The following is a 23805-nucleotide window of genomic DNA, read 5'->3' as shown; positions in this document are numbered from 1 at the left end:
CCAGGTGGCACCCCGTCGAACGGTCAGCAGCTTGCTCCTTCCAGGCATTGGCATCAATGCCTCCATGCTTGAGGGTGACCTTGAGCATGTCTTTGTACCATTTCCTTTGGCCACCCTTTGAGTGTTGGCCAACGGAGAGCTGGGAGAAGAGAATCTGGTGAGGGAGGCAGTTCTCAGACATCTGGATGCAGTGGCCTATCCATCAGAGTTGATTTCTCAAGAGCAAGGCTTCAGTGCTGGTGGACGCAGCTTTGTGGAGGAAGCGGTCCTCCCATATGATCCGCAGGATTCAACACAAGCACCGCTGGTGAAAGCTCTTGAGGGTCTTAATGTGGCATCGGTAGATGGTCCAGGTTTCACTGAGTAGAAGAGGGTACAACAGCCTTATAAATCAGGACCTTCACTGACTTCCGACAACTTCTATTTTTGAAGACACATTGTTGCAGCTTGAAGAAGGTGGCACTGGCATAGTTGACCAACCGGACTTCTTCATCAATGGTATCCTGTGAAGAGAGGTGGCTGCCAAGGTATGGAAAGTGCTCCACATACTCCAGAGCCTCCCTATGTAGATAGCGCGAGGGATGTTCAGCTGGCCTGGGGAGGGTGGGTGGAGAACCATCATCTTGGCAATGTTCAAGGACAGGCCAAGCCTCTTCTATGAAGCACTGAAGAGATCTAGGGCCGCTTGCACATCCTGGGCAGAGTGAGCCATCACGCAGCAATTGTCCGCAAACTGAAAGTCATGGATGTCCTTGGTGATGAGTTTCATTTTTGCCCGGAAGCGCCCAAGATTGAAAAGTTCCCGTCCAGTCAATACTGGATACTGACACCAGCTGGCAGATAATCTCGGATGAGGTAGATGATGATGGTCAGGTAGATGATGAACAGGGTGGAGGTGATCACGCAACCTTGTTTGACTCTGGTCCAGATGCAGAAGGCATTGGTCTTAGATCTTCTACTCAGGATGGTGGTGGTCATATCATCATGCAGGAGTCTCAGCATGGTGACATACTTCAGCGGGCAGCCAAGGCACTGGAGGATGGCCCACAGAGTGTCACGATTTAAGAAACCGAACGCCTTGGTCAAGTCAATGAAGGCGAAAAACAGTTCTTGATTTTACTCCTGACATTTTTCTTGGATCTGCCTGGCAATGAAAACCATGTCCGCAGTGCCCCGGGATGGTTGGAAGCTGCACTGGGTTTCTGGAAGGATCTCCTCGGCAACAGGACAAAGGCTGCTCAGGAGGATACGGGCCAGGATCTTACCCACAATGGTGCTTCTGATTATCAACTAAAGCATGGACCCAAGATAACCATTCAATTGCTGCCAGGAGCTCAGGCTCACATCTTATTCCTTTACTCTGGAAAACACGCATGCAAGAGCAGTGGTGGTGCTTCAAATCTATAAAAGTTCTAGACAAATGCAGGGGCCACTGGGGGAGGGTCTCTGGCCTCTCTTTTTCAGGAGGGCAGGTTACGAGAACATACTTGGCTCCTTCTCACCTTAAAATCTCTCTTGTGTTCAGGTTAACAGGACTCTGCAGAGGTCACTCTGCACATAAGAATGGCCTTTTTATTCTACCATTATTTAAAACCTTCCTATAGAAAGGACAGCATTTTCCAGTAAATTCCATAAGACTGTTTCATAAGAGTTTGATGGGAGTGTATATGACTGATTGGGAAGTTGGTTTTCTTCCCTATTAGTGGCCATGTCCCCATTATCACAGATAGTACTACAATTGGTGTGAAGATCAGTCGGAATGGCTACTTACAGAAGTGGCAATTTTTAAACTAAACATTTTTCATTGGTCATCAAAGTCAAAACTGTTTATGGAAAAACACTGGCTTTGACTGGACTTCTATTGGGATGGAGTTTCTCACCAGCTGACGAGAGAAAAAGTCTTCAGGACACTCAATAGTCTGTTGGTCAAAACTATCACAAGGGGATGGGAGACACAGGCAGCACAGGAACTTGAACATGAGCTTCCAAGTGACAAGCCAGGACCTCCAAGCTATGAGCTATTCTGGTTGGGCTAATTTGATTCTTATTTTTTTCATGAACATTTACAAAAAGGTCTTGGGCTCATTCCACATCAACATGGAAACAAGTAATGAAACACTGCTGTTATTTTTTGGCAACCCAGAATCCCTGCTCAGGGCCAGCCACAGTCTACAACTCTAAGCACAAGTGTGAACAGTTTATGAACAAGATATCCCAATGCACTAGGAAAACATCCAACTTTAAGCCACTTACGCCACCAATACAAGATGTTCTTTCCTTTCCCTGGCCTCCCTGAAAACTCCCAGGACAATAGATGGGTGTATACGCAACAACTGGAATCTCTCACATCAAAATAAGAGGCAAAGTTCAAAATTAAGGATGTGCTATCGGAAGCACCATGGGTTGGGTTTTACACCAGGATTTGGGTTCCACACCAAGATTGGGAGGTGCAGCATGGAAGGCAAAGTGCAGACATGGGGGCAGTTAAGGGGATTTTACGCCAATTTACCACCTATTGAGAGCATCTCCAGGGGCTGATTTACCCCCAGCACAGATTAAAAGAGTCCATATACCAGCCCTGCCTGGTGGCTTCTGGCTTCCTGTTCATGGTCCCCAGCACAGAGTACTCCAGTCACCCCCTTCCAATCACCAATCTATCTTCAGCCCTTGGCATTGCTCCTGCAGCAGAAATGCCTCCCCAGGAGAGTTTTATGGCCTTTCACACTCCAAGAGTTGCAGCTCTTTGACCTATGGAGCTTACAAGGTGGCTTGATAGCCTGGGAAACAAAAAGTATCTACACTGAAAACATGGAAACACACAAATTCAGATCTGCAATCCTGAAGTGAACATATAGCCACAGACACCACTGCTGTACTCCAGCTCCCCCACGCTCAGCTCTCCAATGACTCTTCCTCTTCTGGAAAGGTTCTAAGTATTTGCCAAGAGCTGCAGGAGGACGAACTTTGGCACCTGTAGGAAGTTATGATGTCCAGAGCCATTAATGTCATCTCACCCAACCTCTGCCATTGGCCCAGACTTAGGTTATTGCAAGAATGATTTGCTTGGCTTGTTACCAGGATCTAATGCCTCAGCATTCATGGCAGCTCAAAGGAAATTCAAAGTAGAAGTGGAGGAGTCGATATAAAAAGAAGAGAAAAGAGAAAATGTGAAGGCCCTTTTTTCCTGCCTTCAGTGTAGTTACTGCTGCTCTCTATTCACAATTATTCGCATGAATGAAACAGGAAGAGCAAATTACTGGTCTACAAATAATTACTTTCTTTCCCTGACCTAGAAAATAATAATAGATTGTGTTTCTATAGCTCTCTTCACCTAAAGATCTCAAAGCACTTTGCATGCACGTAATAATTATTGCTCTTGGAGGCAGTTACCCAAGGCACAAACTGGGGTGCCCAAAGATGTGCAGAAGATTAACGGCAGAACCACTAATTAGCATGTGGGGCATGGAGCAAGAATGGGAAGCTTTACTCCCCACCATAATCTAGAGCTGATCAGGGTTCTAGCTAGTCTTCCATGTACATACCCTGCTCCCCAAAGCTTGCAAAGCAAAGAGCTACATTGCAGCACAGTACTCCCAGGCATCTCATCTTGCCTCTGTCCTAGTGATTCACCCTATCAGTTTCTACTTTGCCCTTCCCCACTGGTGGCTGGCAAGTGAGCTGCTGCTATTGTTTTATGCCATCTCTACAACAGATGATAATATCCCTTCTCTAGATTTATTCAGACAGCCTTCTTGTTATCCTTACAGGCCAAGGGGAGCAAAAAGTGGCCTTAGAGCCACTAAGACTGAAGCCCCAAATCTCCAGCTCGAAAGGACACTTCAAATGTTTCTGGATCTACTTTCCTAAATTACTCCAGAGTCTGCATTTTTGCCCAGGTTTGCAAAGATCAACATTTCAATTTCCCATTTCTTTAGATAACAGAATTGAAAATGTGCCCTCAGCATTCTTAATTGATGGCAAATTATTCCTTCTCAAGGTAAGGAGGTGATTACTTCATTAGCAAGGAAAAATTACCATAATCAGAACAAATTCACTGTTACTGCACTTGGCAATAACAAGTCACTTAAGGCGTCATTGTCCCGGTCATTTCCTTCTTGAAATACTTATTGTATTTGTCCTTGTGGTGTACTGTATGAAATACCCAGTGAGACTAAACTAATGTCTGAAAAGGAACTACCCATTTTAGCTGCCTGATTGCAGTAACATGAAAATTCAGACTAATTTTCCATCCTCTCTTAGCATTGTTCATTAAAGGATCTCAATGTAATACATGTACAATGTTGTTAAGCGGAAGTTTTATTTCCACTTTACAGATAGGAAAGCATATGTGTAGCTTGTCCCACTGACTTTCAAGAAGATTTAAGCTCCTAACTCATTTTTAAAATGGAATTAAGTTCATAAATTGCTTGGGAAAATTTTGCCCCTGACATTGGATGTCATAGCTCCTATTTTAATCATCAGTCTATGTTCACACACAACTTCATGTATGTTGTTCTGTCTCTCAGATATACAAGATGCCATCCTTATACTGAAGGAAGACACCCATGGAAATAAAGAGACACTGCGGGTTGGTTGAAGTTTTAGGCTGGACACTTGCTTTGTCCCTGGATTCCTATGGTTAACAGAATTTGTCCTCTTCACTTCTCTTGCATGTGATTAAGATTTGGAGTGTGCTGCCATTCGCTCCCTCTCCACCAGATGGAAGAGCTGCTCCATCAATGACTTCCTGGAATATGCTAAATGCATCAACCATCACTTGCTGGTATTAAAGATAGACTCTATAGAAAATATACCCCAGTCCCCTCCCCCTCCCCCCCACAAAAAAACCCAAAATGAACTTGATAAGAGCTTACTAGGTGAGATTTTGTGGCCAATGCCGAAGGGCACATTAGCTCCATCATAATGACCTCTTGTAGTCATAAAAATCTGTTTCTCTATTAAAGTAACAGTACAATCCAGCAACAGATCCAGAAATAGGTCCATATTAGGAGCCGGATTAGGTGAATAAGAGAGACCGACAGTAATACCTCCAACAAACATTAAGTGCACATTACGTGTAAGTCTGGTGTTTGTTCCTTCATATACTGCAAGTGTTTAAGGGATTTTGTTGGATTTATACAAATGTTAAGAAAGAGAAGCTTTGCATATCCTCTAGATCCCCTTGACAGTCTAAAGATGCATCCAAATAATACTTAACTTTGGCTTTTAAGGGCTCTGGGGAAGGGGTTGCCTCTTTGGTGTGTGTTTGCAAGCACATGGCCCATGACAGGGGCTTCTAGAAAAACTGCAATACAAATATACAGGAAACAGCAGTTCTATACAACTAGCTAGCAGCAGGGGACAAGAAGGCACAAACACTGAAGTGGTAGATCTGTTTTTCAAAGCAAAAGATAGTGGATAATGTGTTATAAATGAAGAAATTCCAGGGAAAGGATCAGAACCTTGACAAAAAGTTACTTGAAATATGAAGCTAGTCTTTTAAACAAAGAAATCAATGCACTTCCATGTTGTAATTTTGCATTAGCTACTGAGAGTATAACCAGGCAGACTAGGCTCTCAGTTAGTGTAAACCTGATCCTTGGATTCCTTTCCAAATGGCTGGGCAATGAGGCTGGTGACTGTTCTCCCCTGACTGACAGACATCACCAGTGACCTGTCAAATCCTGAGACAGGTCCATTGGCGAAGCTATTTGTAGATCTCAATAGATTTGCTTCCCACTAATTACCTAACAAAAGCAGCAGACAAGGAAGATCTAACTCTTCAGATCTTCCTCTGACAAAGCTCATTTATCCCCAGTAGAGGAGATGCCCTCTCCCTTTTACTGCAGGCCACGTTGTTTCCTGGAGGGTAGTTGTAGAGAGGACAAAGATGGGTTTTTCTCTGTAGTTGTAGGGGACAGAACCGGTAAGCAATGGCCTCAAACCACAGCCGGGGAAATTTAGGGTGCCTACACACGTGACAATCTGCACTATTTAAGGTGTTCTAAAGTCATCACTTAATGCATGTGGGCAACTTGAGAATGTTTTTTAAATGGTGGAAGTTGCTTTAATTAAACCTCGTTTTACGTGTTTTAAACGTAAGGCGAACTGCAGGTGTGCATCGCAGCCTACCTAGTTCACACGTCTATTTAACTGGGAGTTTTCAAAGTGGTATTTACTAACTGCTGCAGCGTCTGGTGTCCCCTGGCCCCTACTCTGCAGAACTACAGCAAGGAACAAAACCCGCACCAAGCCATGGGATGTCTATTAAGGTTTAAGGTGCTATGCCTAAAGCACTTTAAGCAAAGCACAAAAGTTACAGAGCCTTTGGAAATGTCTGCCCTGTGTGTGTATAGGCAGAAATTAGGAGTAACTTTCTGACTATGGGGGTGGTGAAGTATTGGAACCAGCTACTTAGGGAAGCTGTGGACTCTCCATCCCTCAATTTTTTAACAGCAGGTTGAACAGCCACTTGGCTGGGATGGCATAGTCAGAGACAATCCTGCCTTAAGCAGGGGGCTGGACCAGATGACCTTGTGAGGCTCCTTCCAGACAGACTTTCATATGATCTACAATCTTATGAACTGAATATCTGCTTCAAAAGGCTAATGTTTTTCAACTCCTATTGGCATTGCATGAATGCTATGGTCATATCAAGCACAGCCTTTGCAAAGAAGAAGACCACCTATATACACTGGAGCATCAGAGGGCCAAACTGCATGCTTTGCTTAGTGAAGCAGACGTGTAACATGGAAACAGACCTCCTAACCACAGTTCTCAGTCTCTGGATTCACTACCCTCTGCAAGCAAGGGGTCAGGGAAGGGGTGAAAATTGGATTCATTAGTCACAGTAGCCAGCTATGTGTGAACTAAACAGTCTCTTGCTATATTCTACTTCCTCTGCAAGTCAAGAAGGAACTGGGGTTTCTTTGAGGAAGAATGACTGAGTGCTCCCCTGAGAATCAAAAATGATGTACAATAAATACACAGATCCACCATGTCCTGTCAGTGTGTGGGAGTCTGCATGGCAGGTTACAATTACAGCTGATTAGAAATGTTTTATCTAAAAAATCTTGACAAGAAAAGGACTTTTCAATATCTAGTTCTGTGGAAGTTATGCCTCTCTTGAAATTTCCTGGAGTTCAAACTAAAAAACTCTTGCATGTTATTTTTTTTATTAAAAGAGAACATTTCCACCCAAACTACTGAAAAACATGTTTTTTTCCTCCCTTTCTTTTATATTTTTTTCATTGAAAACATTTGACTAGTTCTGTTAAGAAAAACAGGATATTGCACCTTATACTGTCATCACTTCCCTTTAATAACAGATTTCAAACCATGTCTCTCTGTGAGAAGCATGGGCTTCTGGGGGGTTGGGATAATGGCTTTTACAGGGGTGGGATAAAGTTGCACAAGCTTTTGAATGCAAGACACCCTCTCTGTATGTTTAATATGCATCTGTATTAGCCTCAGACAACCAAGGTGAAAAATGTCAGAAGTCAGGGGCTGGGAACTGTATTTGAATATGCAGAATATTAAATAGCTCTCAGCTGTGCTGTGATCACTGTGGTTGCAATGGCTGTGCGTGTTTTCTGAAGGAGCAAAATCAGAACCACTTGAGGTCCTTGAGCAGCTCCCCGATGCTGTTGAAGCTCTGCAGTCTCCAGCTTAAGAAATGGAACTGAACAATCCTAAGTCACTTTGGCAATTTGGGAAATTTTACTCTAAACACCCACCTCCCGTTTCTTTGCCAGGTGTAGAGAATAGGGCTCCACTCCCCTTCCCAGCTGGCATGGAGGGCCTTGGGGACCCTGACAGCCAGAGCCGTGAAACAATACAGCAGTCCCCTGGTTGATAGCTCCAAATCAGAGCCAACATAAAACCTCCTCCAGCCACTAGTCTGGATGTGCTTGGAGACTCCCTCAGTGGAATGGATTACCCATTACTGCATTGGGCGTATTGTCCCATGATCACGTGATCTTAGCTTTAAAAAAAGGCTGAGAAGCAAAAGATAACATATAATACGTTACAACTGAAGAAATTCCAGGGAAAGGATCAGACCCCTGAGAAAAAGGGACCTCAAGCTTTTACTTCAACCAGTAGCAGCCACTGGAGGGCGTGAAGAGCTACCATCTATGATCATGACGACTTTTCTGTGAACCATCTCACTCTACAGTTTTGGACCTATGAGATGTGCTGCTTGTTTGGCAACTGGATTTTCCAGCACTGTTTGCAAGGACCTGATCCTGCAGCCGATGCTTGGTAAAGCAACTTCCCATTGTCCAGAGAAGTTTTAGCTCCAGCAGGAACAAGCCACAGATAACAAGCCTAACTGCCCTGTGAAAAGATGCCAGGAATGGTTGAGTCAGGTGCTGTACCAAGTCAAAAATAAAATCAGTGCGTGCATATCTTCCATCATGGTGCAAGCTCAGAAAGGGAGTTATTTGCCACTGTGATTTTCCCCACTCTATTTTCCCCCAGCAATTGTAGAACAACCTAAGCCTTAAGGCACCCACAATCAAACAGGGCCCAACTTTTTTTATCTTTTGCAGTCAGTTTAATGCAGGGGAAGGCTGCTGGGGTGCCAGCTCTGGAGACAAGCAGGACACAGGCAGTGTACACTTCTCCTTCCCTTGTCAGCCTTCCCCCGACCTGACCAAATGAGCCACCTTCCTCTGGGGGAAAGGGGAGGTATTCTGATATGGAGCATATCACCTCTAGGCCAGGTCCTCAGTTTGATGCAAGCTGGCATAGACCTCTTGACTTCAATGGAGCTAGCACAATTGGCACCAACTGAGGGTCTGCCCCAAGAGGTTTCTAGCTGAGATCCAACTAGATCCGACAAGTCTGACAGCTGACCTCCCCCTCCTCCCCCATCCAGGCTCAGGGTACTCTAAGAAATATAGTAGGACCCACTAGCCGATCATTTGTGAGAAGTCTCATGCTGGAGATCAAAGTTGCAAAGAGCTAAGAAGGCAGAACAACTTTCTCACTTTTGGAGAGGGTTGGAGTTGAAGACAACTGGTGGCAGGATGGGCTGGCACTGCACTCTCTCCACCCTGCCAACTCCTTGGGTAAGCGAGTGTCCAGCTGTCACCTAGGAATATCGAGTCCTTATTCTCCCACTTGAGGTTACAAAAAATCCCAGAGACTCACATAGGGTGAGTTCATGCCTTGAGTTAAGTTAAACATCGGGAGTTAAACAAGCAAGCCCAAACTGGACAATTAACCAAAGACCTTCCTTCAGGTCATCTGTCAAGGGTCAGGTCAGATCACCTGTCAAGGGTGAGCCATGGGCATCTATCTCCCTTTTCCGGTCCCTGGCATTAAAGAGGAAGGAAGGGATCGATCCTTTGAACAAACATGTATTCATGGTGCAGAGCTGACCCAATTGACAGCTCAGTGTGTTGTCAGCACCACGTGGAGCCCAGCACATGCTGCAAGGAGTCAGCTCCACAGGCGCTGGGCATGGCAAGAAAAGGAATTTTAACTCTACAACTGCCAACATTTTCCCTTAGGCACAAATGTTTGGCACGCTATCATTTCTCGGGCCATTTGCTCATCTTGGATGCCAGCCTTTATTTGAAGGCCTTGCTCCTTGGGTCACATAAGAGTCATTTATCTCGACAAATGTTGATGTTAGGAAGTGTCCTTGGGCTGGCTTCTCCTCAATGTTACACTGACCGTGCTCCGGAGCAGCTTTGCTCATGGCACTGACGTGAGACTGCCCACTCAGTCCGATCAGTTGTACAAACAGCGATTCTGAAGGTTAGACTTTGATATTGCAGACATGTCCATTATTCTCCCCTTTGCTTGCTAACAAATGTTGTTGCCTTTCTTTGCTCATCATATTCTGTTCATCTCTTCATGCCCAAGCAGGTTTGGTCATAATGTTTGTGGGGAGGGGGTGTATGAGAGAGAGAGAACCAAAGAGACACAGAGAGAGAGAGAAAAAGAGAGACCTATACACTAAATACAATAGGACACTTGTGTCAAGTGAATGGCATAAAGCTCTTCCTGGGTAGAGGCAGCTGGAATGGGACATGGATGTCTAGATTCAAAATAATGAGCCACATTCTGAGCCGAAGAAACTGGGTTCTTGGGCACAGAAAATAAAGTCTGCCCAGATCCATTTGCGTAGACTAACCTCCAGATGAGGAAGAATACCTGTCATGTAATACACCTGCACTGGCTCCATTGTAGAAGAAGAGGAGGCATTTTGCACCTCCCTTAATTCAAGGGCTTCAGTTGCCTTTGCTACTGCCATTGTGGGCTGGGGGAATCATGGCATCTACCCTAATTTTCTTCTCTCCTTCAGTGAACTCTGTGGGATCTGGGAGCTATGGCAAATTGCCCAAACAATACCCACTGTTTCATGATAAATCTGCTAGTCAGGCCTTTCTTAGGGAGCCTTGGCCACTCCAGGCAGCACAGATGTACTTTCTGATACTAATGCCTTACGCTTGGCCAAGGAGCTAAGGCCAGGTGCTTGGCTTTGAAAAACTGACTGAAGCAAGGATGGTGTCAGCAGCATCCCTGTGGATGAGCAGGTGGCCCAGTCAGAGGGGCACTTCGGCCAAGAAGCAAATAACTGACTCAAGAGACTCACTTGAATTCAGTGTTACTGCATTAATGCTCTGTCAGCACAGACAGGGCTTCTGGTTCTTTAATGCTTTTATTGTACGGACACAATCTAGCAATGAGCAATGGTAACAGACCAGTCATTTACATACCATGCCCCAATCCAAAGCCATTAAGAAGTTAATAGGAGTCACAGAAAAAACCCCAAAAAACAATCACACTGCTGTGCAGTGGACATCGAATCAAGCCCCATATTGCAAGCATAGGGAAATTCCAGCCTGCTCTCCAGGAAGGCTACTTTGGGCTCAGGGAACTTAAGTGAAAGCTACGCACCCATGTTGCAAAGGTCGGGTATAAAGATATTGTAAACCCCAAAGGCATGAGCCAGTGCTCTTTTTGACACTTCCCGTTCCCTGCAGATGCATGCTCCCCACTACTTTTTGTCCCAGAAATTCTGCTACTACAAGCAATTTCCTTTTCCAATATCACACAAGAATGGATGACATTCAGCAATCTCGTGACTGCATTTGACATGGCTTCCATGAATTCGCCAGTCCCGTCACCACTATGCTGTCCTTGCCAAAAGAAAGGTCAGCAAATGCTAACGTGAAATCCACCAACCCCAGAAACATTGTTTTCTTGGCCATTCACAGGACAAAGTTACAAAGAAAGAAAAAAAGGCCCTCGCTGCTCAGTAAAAGCAAAAATTCAACTCTACTGGAGTTGCTCCAGCCTTCTGGGCATCTGCTATGGGCACTGCCTTAGTTACACCAACACAGTTCCAATTTAACTTATAATACAACAGTTTTGACTGTTTCCATGCACCTGATAAGGCCTTTCTTGTTATAGGACTGATGCGCTTGCTGGCATTCGTGACCTATCATAATTAGGCATCGCTCCCCAAAGACTAGTGAGATGACCACTTCATACATTAGATCCTGATGCTGCACCTGATCTAAATATATAACACTACTTTATTTGACTTGCATTCCTTGTGGATAAAACTGGCTTGGATGTTATTATGTTTACGCTGAAAGTTGTATACCATCTCAAAGACCTGGCATCACCACTAACAAGCAGCAATCCTTTATCCACCACCACCACAAAGCACCTTAGGAGTATTCAAAGAGCAGGCTTTTGGCTTCCAATCCTATTCACCTTAAGTAGACTAATGCAGCCTCATTAGAGTTCCTATGTCAGGCCTGAGAAATACATCTTCAATCAAACACTTGGCCTGCAAATACTGCATCTTGCTCCATCTTTTCTTCTCTCTGTTTTACAATAATTTGGCAGGCTTTCAAATAGGAGAGTAAATGAAAACAAGCCATTTCAGTCCTGCATTCAGATCAAGTGTGCTTTTCCTTTGTCACCTGAACTGCTATAAACATTTCCTGCAGTCCTGTTCCAAGTCAATAGCTGAAAGTAGCATACCCTACTGAAAAAAGAGCACCAAATGTCCTTGATATTGTATAGGCATAATAACATTCAAGGAAGAATTAAATTTAAAAGAAAGCCCATTATAACAGGGTTCACTTCACAACTTTTCTTAAATTTATGAATTTAGCAGTGTATAATTCTAACAATAATTTGTAATCGTAGCCATAGGGAATATACAGTTAATAATAGGTACTTCTGCCAGTTTCTTTAGAGATGCCAGATCATGAGACACCTGCATTGTATGTAATTTCTGTTAAAATCTATACCTTTCCTTACATATCCCAAATATTTGGCTAGATGACACTCAAATTGTTTAGCAATAAAGCAGAACCCTCCAAATCCTCCATGTACTGTCACTCCTAAGTTATGCCCTTGATTATACCACCATGCACAAACTGAGGGAGCCTATCTTCCTTCTCTGGCAGACAGCTTAGAAGAAATAAAACCTAGTGAAATGAAGAACCTGAGATTAATGAGGTCAGCCCATGTCAATAGCATTGTAGTCCTGGATAAATAATAAACTATTTCAAACAGGGCTTTTTCTCACTGCCAAAATAAAGATATTATAAACAGCAGGACATAAGAGCTGGGAGTAAGTACAAGAATAGGGTGACTCGAGGATTTTAGTCGCTGATGCGGGTCAGAGAAACCAACTCTGCACGCTCTGAACAAGGGAAGAGTTTAGAGGTGTGCAAAGTCCTAAGGGAACCAGGAAAGTAAGAAGAGCTTCTGCAAGCTATAATTTAAGCAGCAGCAGAACAAGACGACAAAAACCTGATCCCAGGAAGATGCAGACACTGCAGAAATTCAGGTTAGGTTTCTTTTAGTACATGCAGGCAGCTCACAAACTAAAACATAGGAGCAAATATTATAATTAGGCAACTCGTGAGAAGTGACCTGCACGACTAGATGCATTGCCTACACAATGGAGCTCACACTCACTCTAAATAAAAGTCTGGGGAGAAATCCTGGAAATCCAGCTCTTACAGGAAAAGATCAGTCCTATTTCCCCCTTGTTCAAAGGGTAGGATTTTACAACCTTGTTCTAAAAACAATACAACTGGATGCTCGTTCTGATCTTGCTGATACCGTTTTGAGCCAGACGTAACTCCAGCCACCCGATTTACACCAATCTGAGAGGAAAATCATGCTCTTGGCCTTTCCAAATATTCTTCTGGGGTGCTCTTGTTCTCCTATGGGGGCTCCTCTTCCAGAAGAAGCAGGAAATGCCAATATCCTAGGGGCTCAGATCATCCCCTGACTCTGGGAATACTGTACTTCATGTTGAGCTGATCACCAATATCTAATACAATACTCAGGGCCTCATGCACGTGCATGAAAATAGCGTTCTTGCCTCAGTATGAAGAGGCAACCCAGAGAAAACATTTGGGGGATACAGCAAGAAATGTGGGTGGGTGGGTTGCTGGATGGTAGAGGCGGCAATTCTCTGTCATTTCAAGACCCACTCCTGAGAAGAAAATTCAGCGCAAAGTCCACGACTCTGACAATTGTCCAACAATTGCTCCGTTTTTCCTCCCAGCGTAAGGCGCTGTCTGAAATAAAGCAATAAATCCTCTTTCAAGATTTTATGACTCAAAGGAAAACCCAGCAGGTATTCAAATGTGATCAAAGGTGCCTGCGAGATCTTGATTAATCCAGTTACCATCACACACACACGTGGACATGTTTTTCCTCTGATACTCTCCCAGATTTCCACTACTGGCCCCATCCGCTTCCCGTAGGGGGAAACTTTCAGTCGCTCAACACAGCTAAGATCTCAACGTGTTTCGTTGAATAAACTTCTTTCAGGTGCTCTAGAGAAAGACAAATCCAGGGAGGAAAGAATCCATTCATCATCTTTGCTCTTGTCATACTGAAAGCAAGCAGGATTTTGATCGGTGGGCCCGTGCAGTTGGCGGCATGTGGATACTTACTGAGCACACAACAGTTATTACAGTACAACTCAAAACCAAGATATTGGGATCTAACACAAGAGGGAACCACAACACAAGAATCAGGCACCCTAGTGGAAAAGCACAACCACCCTTTTTTAAAGATTCCTTTAAACACATGAGATCAGCAGGCTCCTCAAATCATTTGGCAGCACTGGCTTGAAACAATTATACAAATATGCCTTTCATTACAGACCATCCCCTAGGCCTATATGAAGTCACATTAAGTCAATATGACACTGCATATATACACACACGGCAGCCCGCTGTAAAGGGCAGCATCGCAGAATTAGCCTGCATGGTCCATATAGGAGAGTGTTTAATACGCCTAAGGTTATGCGTGTATGTAAACCCTGTGGGAACCAAATCGCATCTGCAACAGGAGGCTGAACGAAACTCCCTGCATGGGAATTTCTGGGAAGAAACATTTCTTTATATGATCCACTAGATTTTTATGTTTAAATTATTGTCAACCTTATTGATAAATTAGCTGTAATGAGACACACCAGTGTAACATATTCTGGCCCCTTATTTTCACATCCCTAAATCATATTTGTGAGTTTTATGGGAGAGCCCTACAGGGTTTCAAAGAGGATAATAGGTTTTCAGAGTGCCCTTTAAATGTCATTTTAAAAAATGTATCCCTCCTATAAAATGCTGTCGGATGATTCGAAAGCCCTGGTGCAAGTCTATCACTCTTGAAAATCCTTTAGCTTTCATTGTAATTTTATAGGCTCTCATTTCATTTCTATAGAACCCTGTTGGTTCCCTCTCTGTTGGAAGAAGTCCAAAGGACTTTTCCATAAGAGCAAGGAATGGAAGGCAGCTCAGCAGCTTTGCTAAGTCTCTTATTGCTTTTCTCTGAGGATTAAAGTATCATGCTTTACTACTATATTTATGATGAAGTAGCACGTAGAGATTCCAGCCAAACCTTGGCCCCACTGGGAAAGGCACTTTCCAAATGTCTAATAAGAGCATTCTCATTATTAACCAGATGTTTGGGACCTGATTTTGATCTTGCTGACTCTACTTGTAAACCAGTGCAAGTCCTGCGATGGCTCGTGGTGATGTACGCTGATCTAAATGATATTGGAGCCCAACTCCAAGGTAGGAAATAAAAGTTGTAATCTCAGATTCTTTAGAGACTGCATTCTCATCTATATACAGTGCAGAAAAGTCCCCACAGCGTCCAACAGAATGAGAAGCAGATGGGAAATGGTTTGCAAACAGGAACTCTTTGTTTGTTTGCTTTGCATTGTTTACCATAGAAAATCTTACCGGAAGCACGAGTAGGAGAAAACCACTGCAAGCGACTTTGGGCTTAAGGAAATCCATATATACAAAGGGCTGGCAAAACAATGCATCCATTTCTGCGTGATGCCCTGAATATGGCCCCAACCATTCACATGCTTGACTTTGCTGCTGGGGCTTTAGTAGTAGTAAAGTTGAGCACGCTGGTAGCAGCCTCAGTTTGTTGATCCTTAACTAAACTTTTTTCAGATAGTACGCAGCATGAACACAGCATTTTTTTATCTTTACAGATTATTTCCAGGGTCAGAGAGAAAGAATGTGTTGCTCAGCGAGATAAGGCAGTAGCCAGTGTAAGCAGACACCTTACAGGCCGAGGTTCTGTGTGCTATGGATACAAATTCATTAATATAAGGAATTGGGACTTAAATGGTACAGCAGCCTAGAAACATGGTGGGTTTTCATCCGCTCAGGTGAGGAGAAACCTAATAAATTAATTTATACAATTAAATGTATTAGGTCCTACAATATTGTATAGGATTTATTAACTTAAATCCAATATAATGCAGATTTAAATCCACTTAAATATAGTATGGACCACAATCACTTGTGGTTGAAATAGGGCTTAAGTTTTTTTGGTTTGTGTGTGTCAGAGCCTATCTAAATACATGTAAACCTAGGTTTGTATTTTCTTCCCTAATAGCCTTGACTATAGTTTCATGAATCTATACACTAAGGAAAATCCTCTCTAAACAAATGCGTATGCAGTACATACACATGTATACCCAATACACAACACTTACAAATAGGCTTTCAAAGATATGTGCTAGTAAAGGGATGTTTTAAGATTAAACCTCATGCTGTATCTTTAAAAAACTGCCCATCTGTTTTACCAAGTACCATTTATTATTAAATCTGCAATATATTAAAAAGGATAGCTTAGATGGACCTTTCTCCACCATAGCTCTTTTTTAAATCATTTTTACCCGTTTTACTCAGCTCACCCCAGGAAACTAGATTAATTGTTTTTACTTCTGCTGACGGTCATTTACATTTTCTCATCCAGTCATACAGGGCTATATTGTACCCAAACTGCAAGGGAAAGTGTAAAAAAAAAAAAAAAAAAAAAAGAAAATGGGCCAGAAGTTGTCCCTAGCCACACTCCCTTAATTTCAATTCATTACTACTGTCACTGATGCTAACCAAACACTACCAATTTCTGTGGAGTTACACCAGGGATATTTCTGGTACCAAAACTCTATTCTTATAAGACTCTTTTCAAAAAGAGATAAATTACCCTTCCATTCCAACATTAGTTTAGATCAAGAACCCTTACATTTTCCCCTAACAATTTCTCAAGAATCATTTGAAGCATATATAAAAATGTTGCCAAACAAATCAAAAAAAAAACAAAACCAGCAATTAAAAAAAGAAAGCTATAGTAACAACCACAAAAAAATCTCTACAGAAATTCTGCAGACTTTGTATAGCCTCCTGCAGATCAGCATATTTTGCTGTGTAGGTGGGAGGGAGGGAGGGGGGAAAAATCCCTGCAGTTTTCTAATGTATCTAGTTATTTCTTGGCCCACATCCAAGCAAATAAATAATAATAATAATAAACCAGATGCCTGCAAATGCAGCCAAGACGGACACACAACTGCAGTGGATGGGGGTAGCATGTGAGCTAGATGCTGCTGAGTTCAGATGCTCTATTTAGCCTTCTACTGGTAATTGCTTAATTGACAGCCCAACCCTTGTAGTACTAAAACAGATCAGGATTTATAGAGAACAGAGCATGACAAGAATTAGTTAACCATGCTTCTCTGCTCCAGGGTAACTGGATTTGATGCTGCTGGGCTAATTTACTCTTGGCTTTAGTCCCCCTTGAAAGCCCCAGATGTGTTATTTGCTGAATTGATACAGATGAGCTTACCAGACCACACTATCCAACCACTTGAGGGACCACCCCCACCCACAAGAAGTTTGTTCCTTGCCTATGATCTATTCAGTGCTGAGACTCTCTGCTAAGACTCACAGACAAGGCTGTTGACCCTTCCAGGGAGTCAAATTCTGCTCTCATTTCTACGGGTGCAATCCTGCTCTCTTCAATGCAGTCACGTGCCGGAGAGGAAAATTTGGCTGGAGGGGAACAAGACTTTCCCCAGCAAACCACTTCATGTGTACACCAGAAAAGGAGGAAGGCCAGCCTTCCTTGCTAGCATGGAATTCCCCAGGGCCTTCAAACCAAGAACAGCTCAACCTGTTTGTCCAGGCATCTTCTCATAATTAATTCATGATTTGTTTAAGTGAGTAAGCAGCCTGGAACTCAGAGCTCAAGCACATGGCAGGAAGGTTCAAGACAATGCTGGTTATCTGCATCTCATCTTTCTTCTCATGGTGATATGCCAGAAGGATGTTTTGCCTTTTGACCAGTACCTAACTTCAATAAGAAATCTATGATTTCCCTTGATTGATCTCTTCCAAACCACATCCCTACTCCCAGAAGTTTCCCTCAAGTATTTGGGGGAAAACAGCATGATTTCCCTGAAGCACAGGGGGATGTTATATGAAGCCAGGAAGACATCATTTCCCCAACCTGAAGTAAATCTGGGTGAGCAGAATCAAGCTCTTCCTTCCTCAGGACCTCTCTGGATTCTCCAGGAGAGATCCTCACACACTGCTAATTGTGGCTGACTGAGCTAAGCCAGTTAGTGTCAGCAGAGGACTTTACCCCTCCATTTTTTCCTAGATCTCACTTACAGTATTTGCAGCCACAGTCTCCTTGGTTGGCTGTAGGGGAACAAAAGAAACCTACTGTTTTGGGTGGATTCCTGAGTGAGAGCCTAATGAATCCTCCAAAAGCCTGCAGTAAAACAGGTAGCATTAGATGCACCAAAGTCTTTCCAGTGCCTTCTGGACAAAATATAGTTTCCTGCTCTCTAGCAGACAGCCAGCTGTTATTTCTATTTCTGAATTCTCTGGGGGGACTCAAATATTATGGTGATGAGGGGAAGGGAGGTGCATTTAAGTACCTAGACAGACAGATGCCAAAAGAGGAAGCAAGCTATTCCCATGGGCAGAACCCTTATTTAATTATCATCCCAGCCCAGTTACTGAAATGCAAACCAATATGAGATCAGGACAAGGGTGTCTTAGGTTTAAGATAATTGGCTTCAGGAATGTTGTCCTTCAGCCTTCACCAGTATTTACTCGGAACATGCCCAGGTGAGTGCAGAAATAATTGCTAGCCTACAAACCCAAGGCCTTTAAAATAAAAAGAACCAGCTGAAATTTGCTGGAGTTGATTCAGGGGGTGTGGAGGGCTTCACAATTGATAGAAAAAGAAATGTTTTCACATCTGACCAACTTCTGGTCCAAGATTTTGAATGCTGGCTTAGTTTCCCATTGAAACATATATTCAGAGCTTGAGCCTGCAAATGCATAATATATTCCTAACTTCAGGGATGTTGATTGTAGCTGTGTTGGTCAAAGGGCAGAGGCAGACAAGGTTGTTTGGGTAGATGCAATATCATTTATTACAGCAACTAAAACAGTTGGAAAAACTCTTCTTTGCAAGCTTTTGAGTACAAGCACCCTTCTTCATGCAGAGGAAACATCTTAACTGCATACACTTTCCAATGGTACTGTGGGATACATGTGCATTACTCGAGGGTGCAAGTCACTTTCTCATTAAACACCAAAAGGTCTAAAAACAACAACAACAACATGACCCTTATGACATTTCTGCTGTTTAACTGAACTTATTTTGCACATTTTTATTCTGTTTGCACAGTTCTCCAAGCATTTCTGGCCCATGAGTACAACTCAGGCTCTGCAGTGATACAAATAATTAATAGATGCAAAACAATTGTCACTAAGCCATTTTCTGAAAGGCTTGGACTTTCTTCTGAAGGGGGAAGTTGTGCAGGAGAAAAACAAAACTTCCTTTATGTTTCCTGCTCTTGTGATATTTATTTCACAACATTTCTATTGTTAGTCAATAGGTAATTTGTAAAGAACAGAGGAAGGCAGGATCTAGGTCAGAGGCGACTGGTGGGGCGGGGGACATATGCCCCCCCTAACAGCCAGGGCCATCCCCACCGGCAGCTTCTGTGGGTGCTCAACAGCCCTGTCCCTGCTGCTGACCCTGGCTTCTGTGGGTGCCCCTGCCCCCCTAGACTCAAGAGGCACCAGTTGCCCATGGGTAACCTTGGCCTAAGTTCCTCCAGAGCCTCATCTTCTACTGAAGTATGTAGCAAGGTCTCTTCACCACAGACCTCTTCCCCCTCAAAAACGCTAGTTGTTTAGCATTTTTTTCCATTGTGAAAGGAAGTGATATAAATAGTTGCACATAAAGTGCTTTTTTCCTGTAGGAGGTAAAAGGGATAATATCTGTGTTTTATCAAAGAGCATAAAAGAACAGGGTTTGAGCAGAGGATGCACTGGGACCCTGCTTCTTCAGACTTTATCTACAGGCTTAACTTTATGTATTGTAAGTAGTGCCGTTGAAGTCAATGTGATTACTAGCCCTGTGCAAAGCAGCTAGTATTCGGATGATTCGGGGGACAGTGATTTGAATCACTTGCCTGATTCGATTTGCCAAATCAGCCAGGCGAGCTCCATCCCCTGCCTGCACTCTCAGCTCGGCAATGGCTGCCCTGCCTGCCCTAGCTCTGGCTCTTGTTTAAAAAAAAAAAGCGCTGACTCACTGGATGCTGCTGGGTAGAGGGCAAACCCTGCTGCCCACCCACTGCCCCATGCTGCATGGGGGGCTCTGCACCCGCCCCCCCCGCCCTCACATGTGCCCTGCCTAGGCCAGCTCTGGCCCTTTAAGGGAAAAAAAAAGAAAAAAACCCCACACTCACCCTTCCTGCCAGTGGGGGTGATCCCCGCTGTCCCACATTGCTCTGTGCCACATGGGGGAGTTTGCACATGCCCCTGAGGCCCCTGCAGGAGCAGAGAGTCCCAGGGATTTTCTCTGTTAGTTTTTTTTTTCTTAAAGGGCCAGAGCTGGCCTGGGCGGGGCACCCATGGGGGGCTGGGAGAGCAGGGGGGGAGGAGGCTCGTAGCAGTGCCCCCCATGCAGTGTAGGGCAGAAGGGATCACCACCCACCTTCTGCCCAGCAGCACTGGGGCTATTTTTTAAAGTACCAAGCTGAGGTGGGTGGGGGCAGCCATGGGGGGGCTGGGTGAGCAGGCGATGGTTGGGGGGGCCTGGGGGATCAGGCTGGGGATGGGAGCTGGCAGGGATCCCCCCACGGTTCCCTCCCCTGCACCTAGTACTTACCAGCTACGAGCCGGCTGCAGCCCCGGGGACTGCCCGAGTCATCAAAGCTTTCCAGATCTCTTCCAAAGATTCAGAGAGCTTTGAATTGATTCAGGCCTTTAAATTGGTCCCCTGATTCAATTCAGATTTAGAGATTCGGCCACTGAATCGAGCCGAATCACCTTCAAATCGAATCACCACCTGAAGCTTCGCACAGCCCTAGTGATTACTTGCAACACGCGGGTAAAGCACACACCTAAGTCACTGCAGAATCAAGACCAAAGAGAGAAGAGGAAGCAGAAAAATAAGAGAAGTTTGCATAGAGGTTTTCAGATATTTGGAAATAATTTTCAATTAGTGGTTTAAAAAAGGAAAAATTTTTATGTAATAATTTTTTTAGCCAAAAAGAAGCATGGAAAACTTTGAGACTAAAAGCATCCAGGCTTTTGGCTTGTTTTCCCACTTTCCCCCATTATATCATTACTGAAAATGAAGGAAGGAAAACCTAGAACATGGAAATTAAGCCACTGAAAACATTTTCAGGTTTCATCATGAGGAATAGGAAAGAAAATATATTTTAAAAGATGAAAGTTTTGCGATGAACATTTTCATTGCTGGAGAAAATGTCATTTTTCAATTAAACAATTTTCATTTGGAACATTTCAATCAGCTCTAATACAAAAGCACTTGTTGAAGGTACAATGAAGCTAAATGGTTCCCTTACCCAGTTTGCAATACTATGGCTAAGCTAAGCAAGTAGCTAGCTGCAATTATTGCAATTGAAGATTAGCTATGTATTATACCGGCAACTAATCCGTGATGGAACATCCTGTATTTCTTACTCCCACCTTGTCTGTTTTACCAACCTGTCTGTCTTGTCTTGCATTAAGTCCCTTGGTCTTTTCACTTGTTGCCTTAAGTGTGGTTTAGCAATCTACCTGCATGCAGCAAATTGCAGAATCAAGCTTTAGACCATAAACTCTGAAACAATGTGTTTGCAACCCCCAGTTGTAAGCGATCCTGGTCCAGTCAAGGCTCTGGGAAATATTGCAGCAATAAATAAATGATTATTATTGCAAAGTCAACTAATACTTTGGGAGCTAAGAAAATTAATCTGGACCACATCAGATGAAGATGAAATGTACTAATCTGTGCAGACCTTTGTTGGCCTTTGCCAATTACTGTGCTTGTTATTTGCATCGATCAGAATTTTCTAGGCAGTTGACTGATATTCATTTCACTGCGGGAGTTAAGGAGGCTGGTAGCAGAATAGGTCAGTGCTAACCTCAGCATCTAATCCTCCTTCCTTACAGCTGCAGGGCTACTGGCATTTTTATGCAGTGCCTAGCAAAATGCAGTCCTGATTCATGATTAGGGCTCCCAGAGGTACTACAATAGTGCAAACAGATAAGGAGAATCCTTTGTTTGAATGGCCACTCTTCCATCAAAACGGTTCTGAGACTAGTGACCTGATTCTGAGCTCATTAACAGCAATACAATGATATTGGCAAAAATCCTGGTCCTGATCACCCACTGTCTTTTGTAGGAGCGCGATTTCACCAACTGGCTTGAATGGAGTTGCGTCCGATTTATCCTGGGTGTAAACAGAAGCCGGCTCTGCATTTTGGAAACATCAAAGGAGTTAAAAGTGACTTCAGACTGGAACAAGTGGTGCTTTGTCTACTGTCCCTCCTCCTTGTACTTTAATTTTGACAGTGCTTGTTAGTTCAGCTAACACCATGATGACTTGCTAGCCCTGATGTCACAGTGGGAACACAGACTCTAGTGTAAGGCTGATGGGCTCATCGCAACATGTGGTCCACTCTCTCATCATGACTTTGGTCAAGGCAAGAGAAAATACACTGTCAGGAACTATCTTGCGTTGGCAAGGAGATGGCATGAAAGTGGTGGGGGAGGACTCATATCCTATTCCATTGCTACAATGCCTTGGAAACCCCAAACGAACTAGCATTTTTTACTTTTTTTCTATTAGCGACCTTGTTAATAATGCCAATAACAGGCTGACCAGCACCAAACACTAAAACAATCAAGAATCATTCTTCCTTCCCCTTCCTTCTTCCTAAAATATTACAAGGTAGGCCTGTAGATAGGTGATGAGCAGTGTTAGACTGGCAGAGCAGGGCAGCACTTTGTAGACTATCTGGTTCACAGGCTACAGCCATCAGCTGCTCCGCCAAAACCATCAAACTTTGCCTCTCTGAATTAGTTAGTGTATAAGGTGCCAGCCACCCTGTCCTGCCCTCTGCCTAACTCAGCTAAGTACCTCTCTGGAATCGTAAGTACAGCAGGGTTTTTTCCCTCCTGGTTATGGCTTTCTGATTTGCAAGCTTTTCTTTGCATCCGAGACTGCTGTACACTCTCATTTGGAAAGGAACACTGAATTTCTTACATAAAAACGGGATTGTGGGAGTATTAAGGAAAACACCAACTATCACACGAAAGTTGTGGTATTGCTTCTGCAAGACGTCCGAAGCGGCAGCAACGGCGGCCACCCTGTTGGAAGAGGTGTGTTAGGGGGAAGAAAGGAGGGACAAACTCGAGGTGGGAGGAAGACAAAGGAGATGGAGAGGGAGGAAGATTTGCACAGATGGGAGATTATCTCTTGGTGCCAGGAGCAATGGCACAAGCGACACAAAGCCAAACACCCACCTGAGAATCATGGACAATGCGGGCTGGAAGGAAGGGACCTCAGGAGGTCACATCTAGTCCAGCCCCCTGCTAGAAGCAGGACCAACCTCAGGTAGCTCATCCCAGCCAAGGCTTTGTGTACCTGCGTCTTCAAAACCTCCAAGGAAGGAGAGTTCACAATCCCTCCCGGTAGCCTAATCCAGTGCTTCACCCCCCTCCCAGCGAAAAGGTTTGTCCTGCAATCCGACAGAAACCTCCCTTGCTGCCACTTTCCTCAGGGAAGAGGAAAAGAAGGGTGGAGAGGGGCTCGCCGGGGTGCAGCAGGCCTTAATGGCAAGAGAAACGCTTCTGGACATGTTCTGCAAGGGACACCTTACCTCTTCCCGCTCCACAAGCCTTCTCCCTGCCCTGCACCCAGCAGCCTGGCGTGGCCAGACCCGTGTCCCGAGTCGCCGGCAAGCGGCCGCTCCAGCAACGCCCCTCGGGCAGCGCTGCTCGGCTCCTCACGCGGGCCCGGAGCCCCGCGCCCCGGCTTTGCCGAAACCCAGCGCTTCCCCGGGCAGGCTCAGGCCCGCGCAGTCCAGGGGCCGGGCTCGGACCCCACGTCCTGTGCTGAGGCTTCGCGCCGAGCCTGCAGGGATGCTCCCGGGACCCGGCCCACCCGTGGCGGGG

At 44.3% G+C, this 23805-nt stretch overlaps 1 protein-coding gene across 1 annotated transcript in view; it reads left to right on the top strand.

Moving 5' to 3' along the window:
* Nucleotides 1–12651: 12651 nt before the first annotated feature.
* The window catches only part of UBASH3B (ubiquitin associated and SH3 domain containing B), a 105548-nt gene continuing 94394 nt past the window's right edge, over nt 12652–23805 (top strand). The window contains exons 1-2 of the mRNA XM_019546902.1: nt 12652–12734; nt 14965–15077. Coding sequence (XP_019402447.1) covers nt 12652–12734; nt 14965–15077 — 196 coding nt within the window. The remainder of the gene's footprint in view (nt 12735–14964; nt 15078–23805) is intronic.

The sequence above is a fragment of the Crocodylus porosus genome, unplaced genomic scaffold, assembly GCF_001723895.1.
Source record: "Crocodylus porosus isolate Cpor-Errol unplaced genomic scaffold, CroPor_comp1, whole genome shotgun sequence".
NCBI lineage: Eukaryota > Metazoa > Chordata > Crocodylia > Crocodylidae > Crocodylus > Crocodylus porosus.
This window is presented reverse-complemented; position numbering and strand designations above follow the sequence as displayed.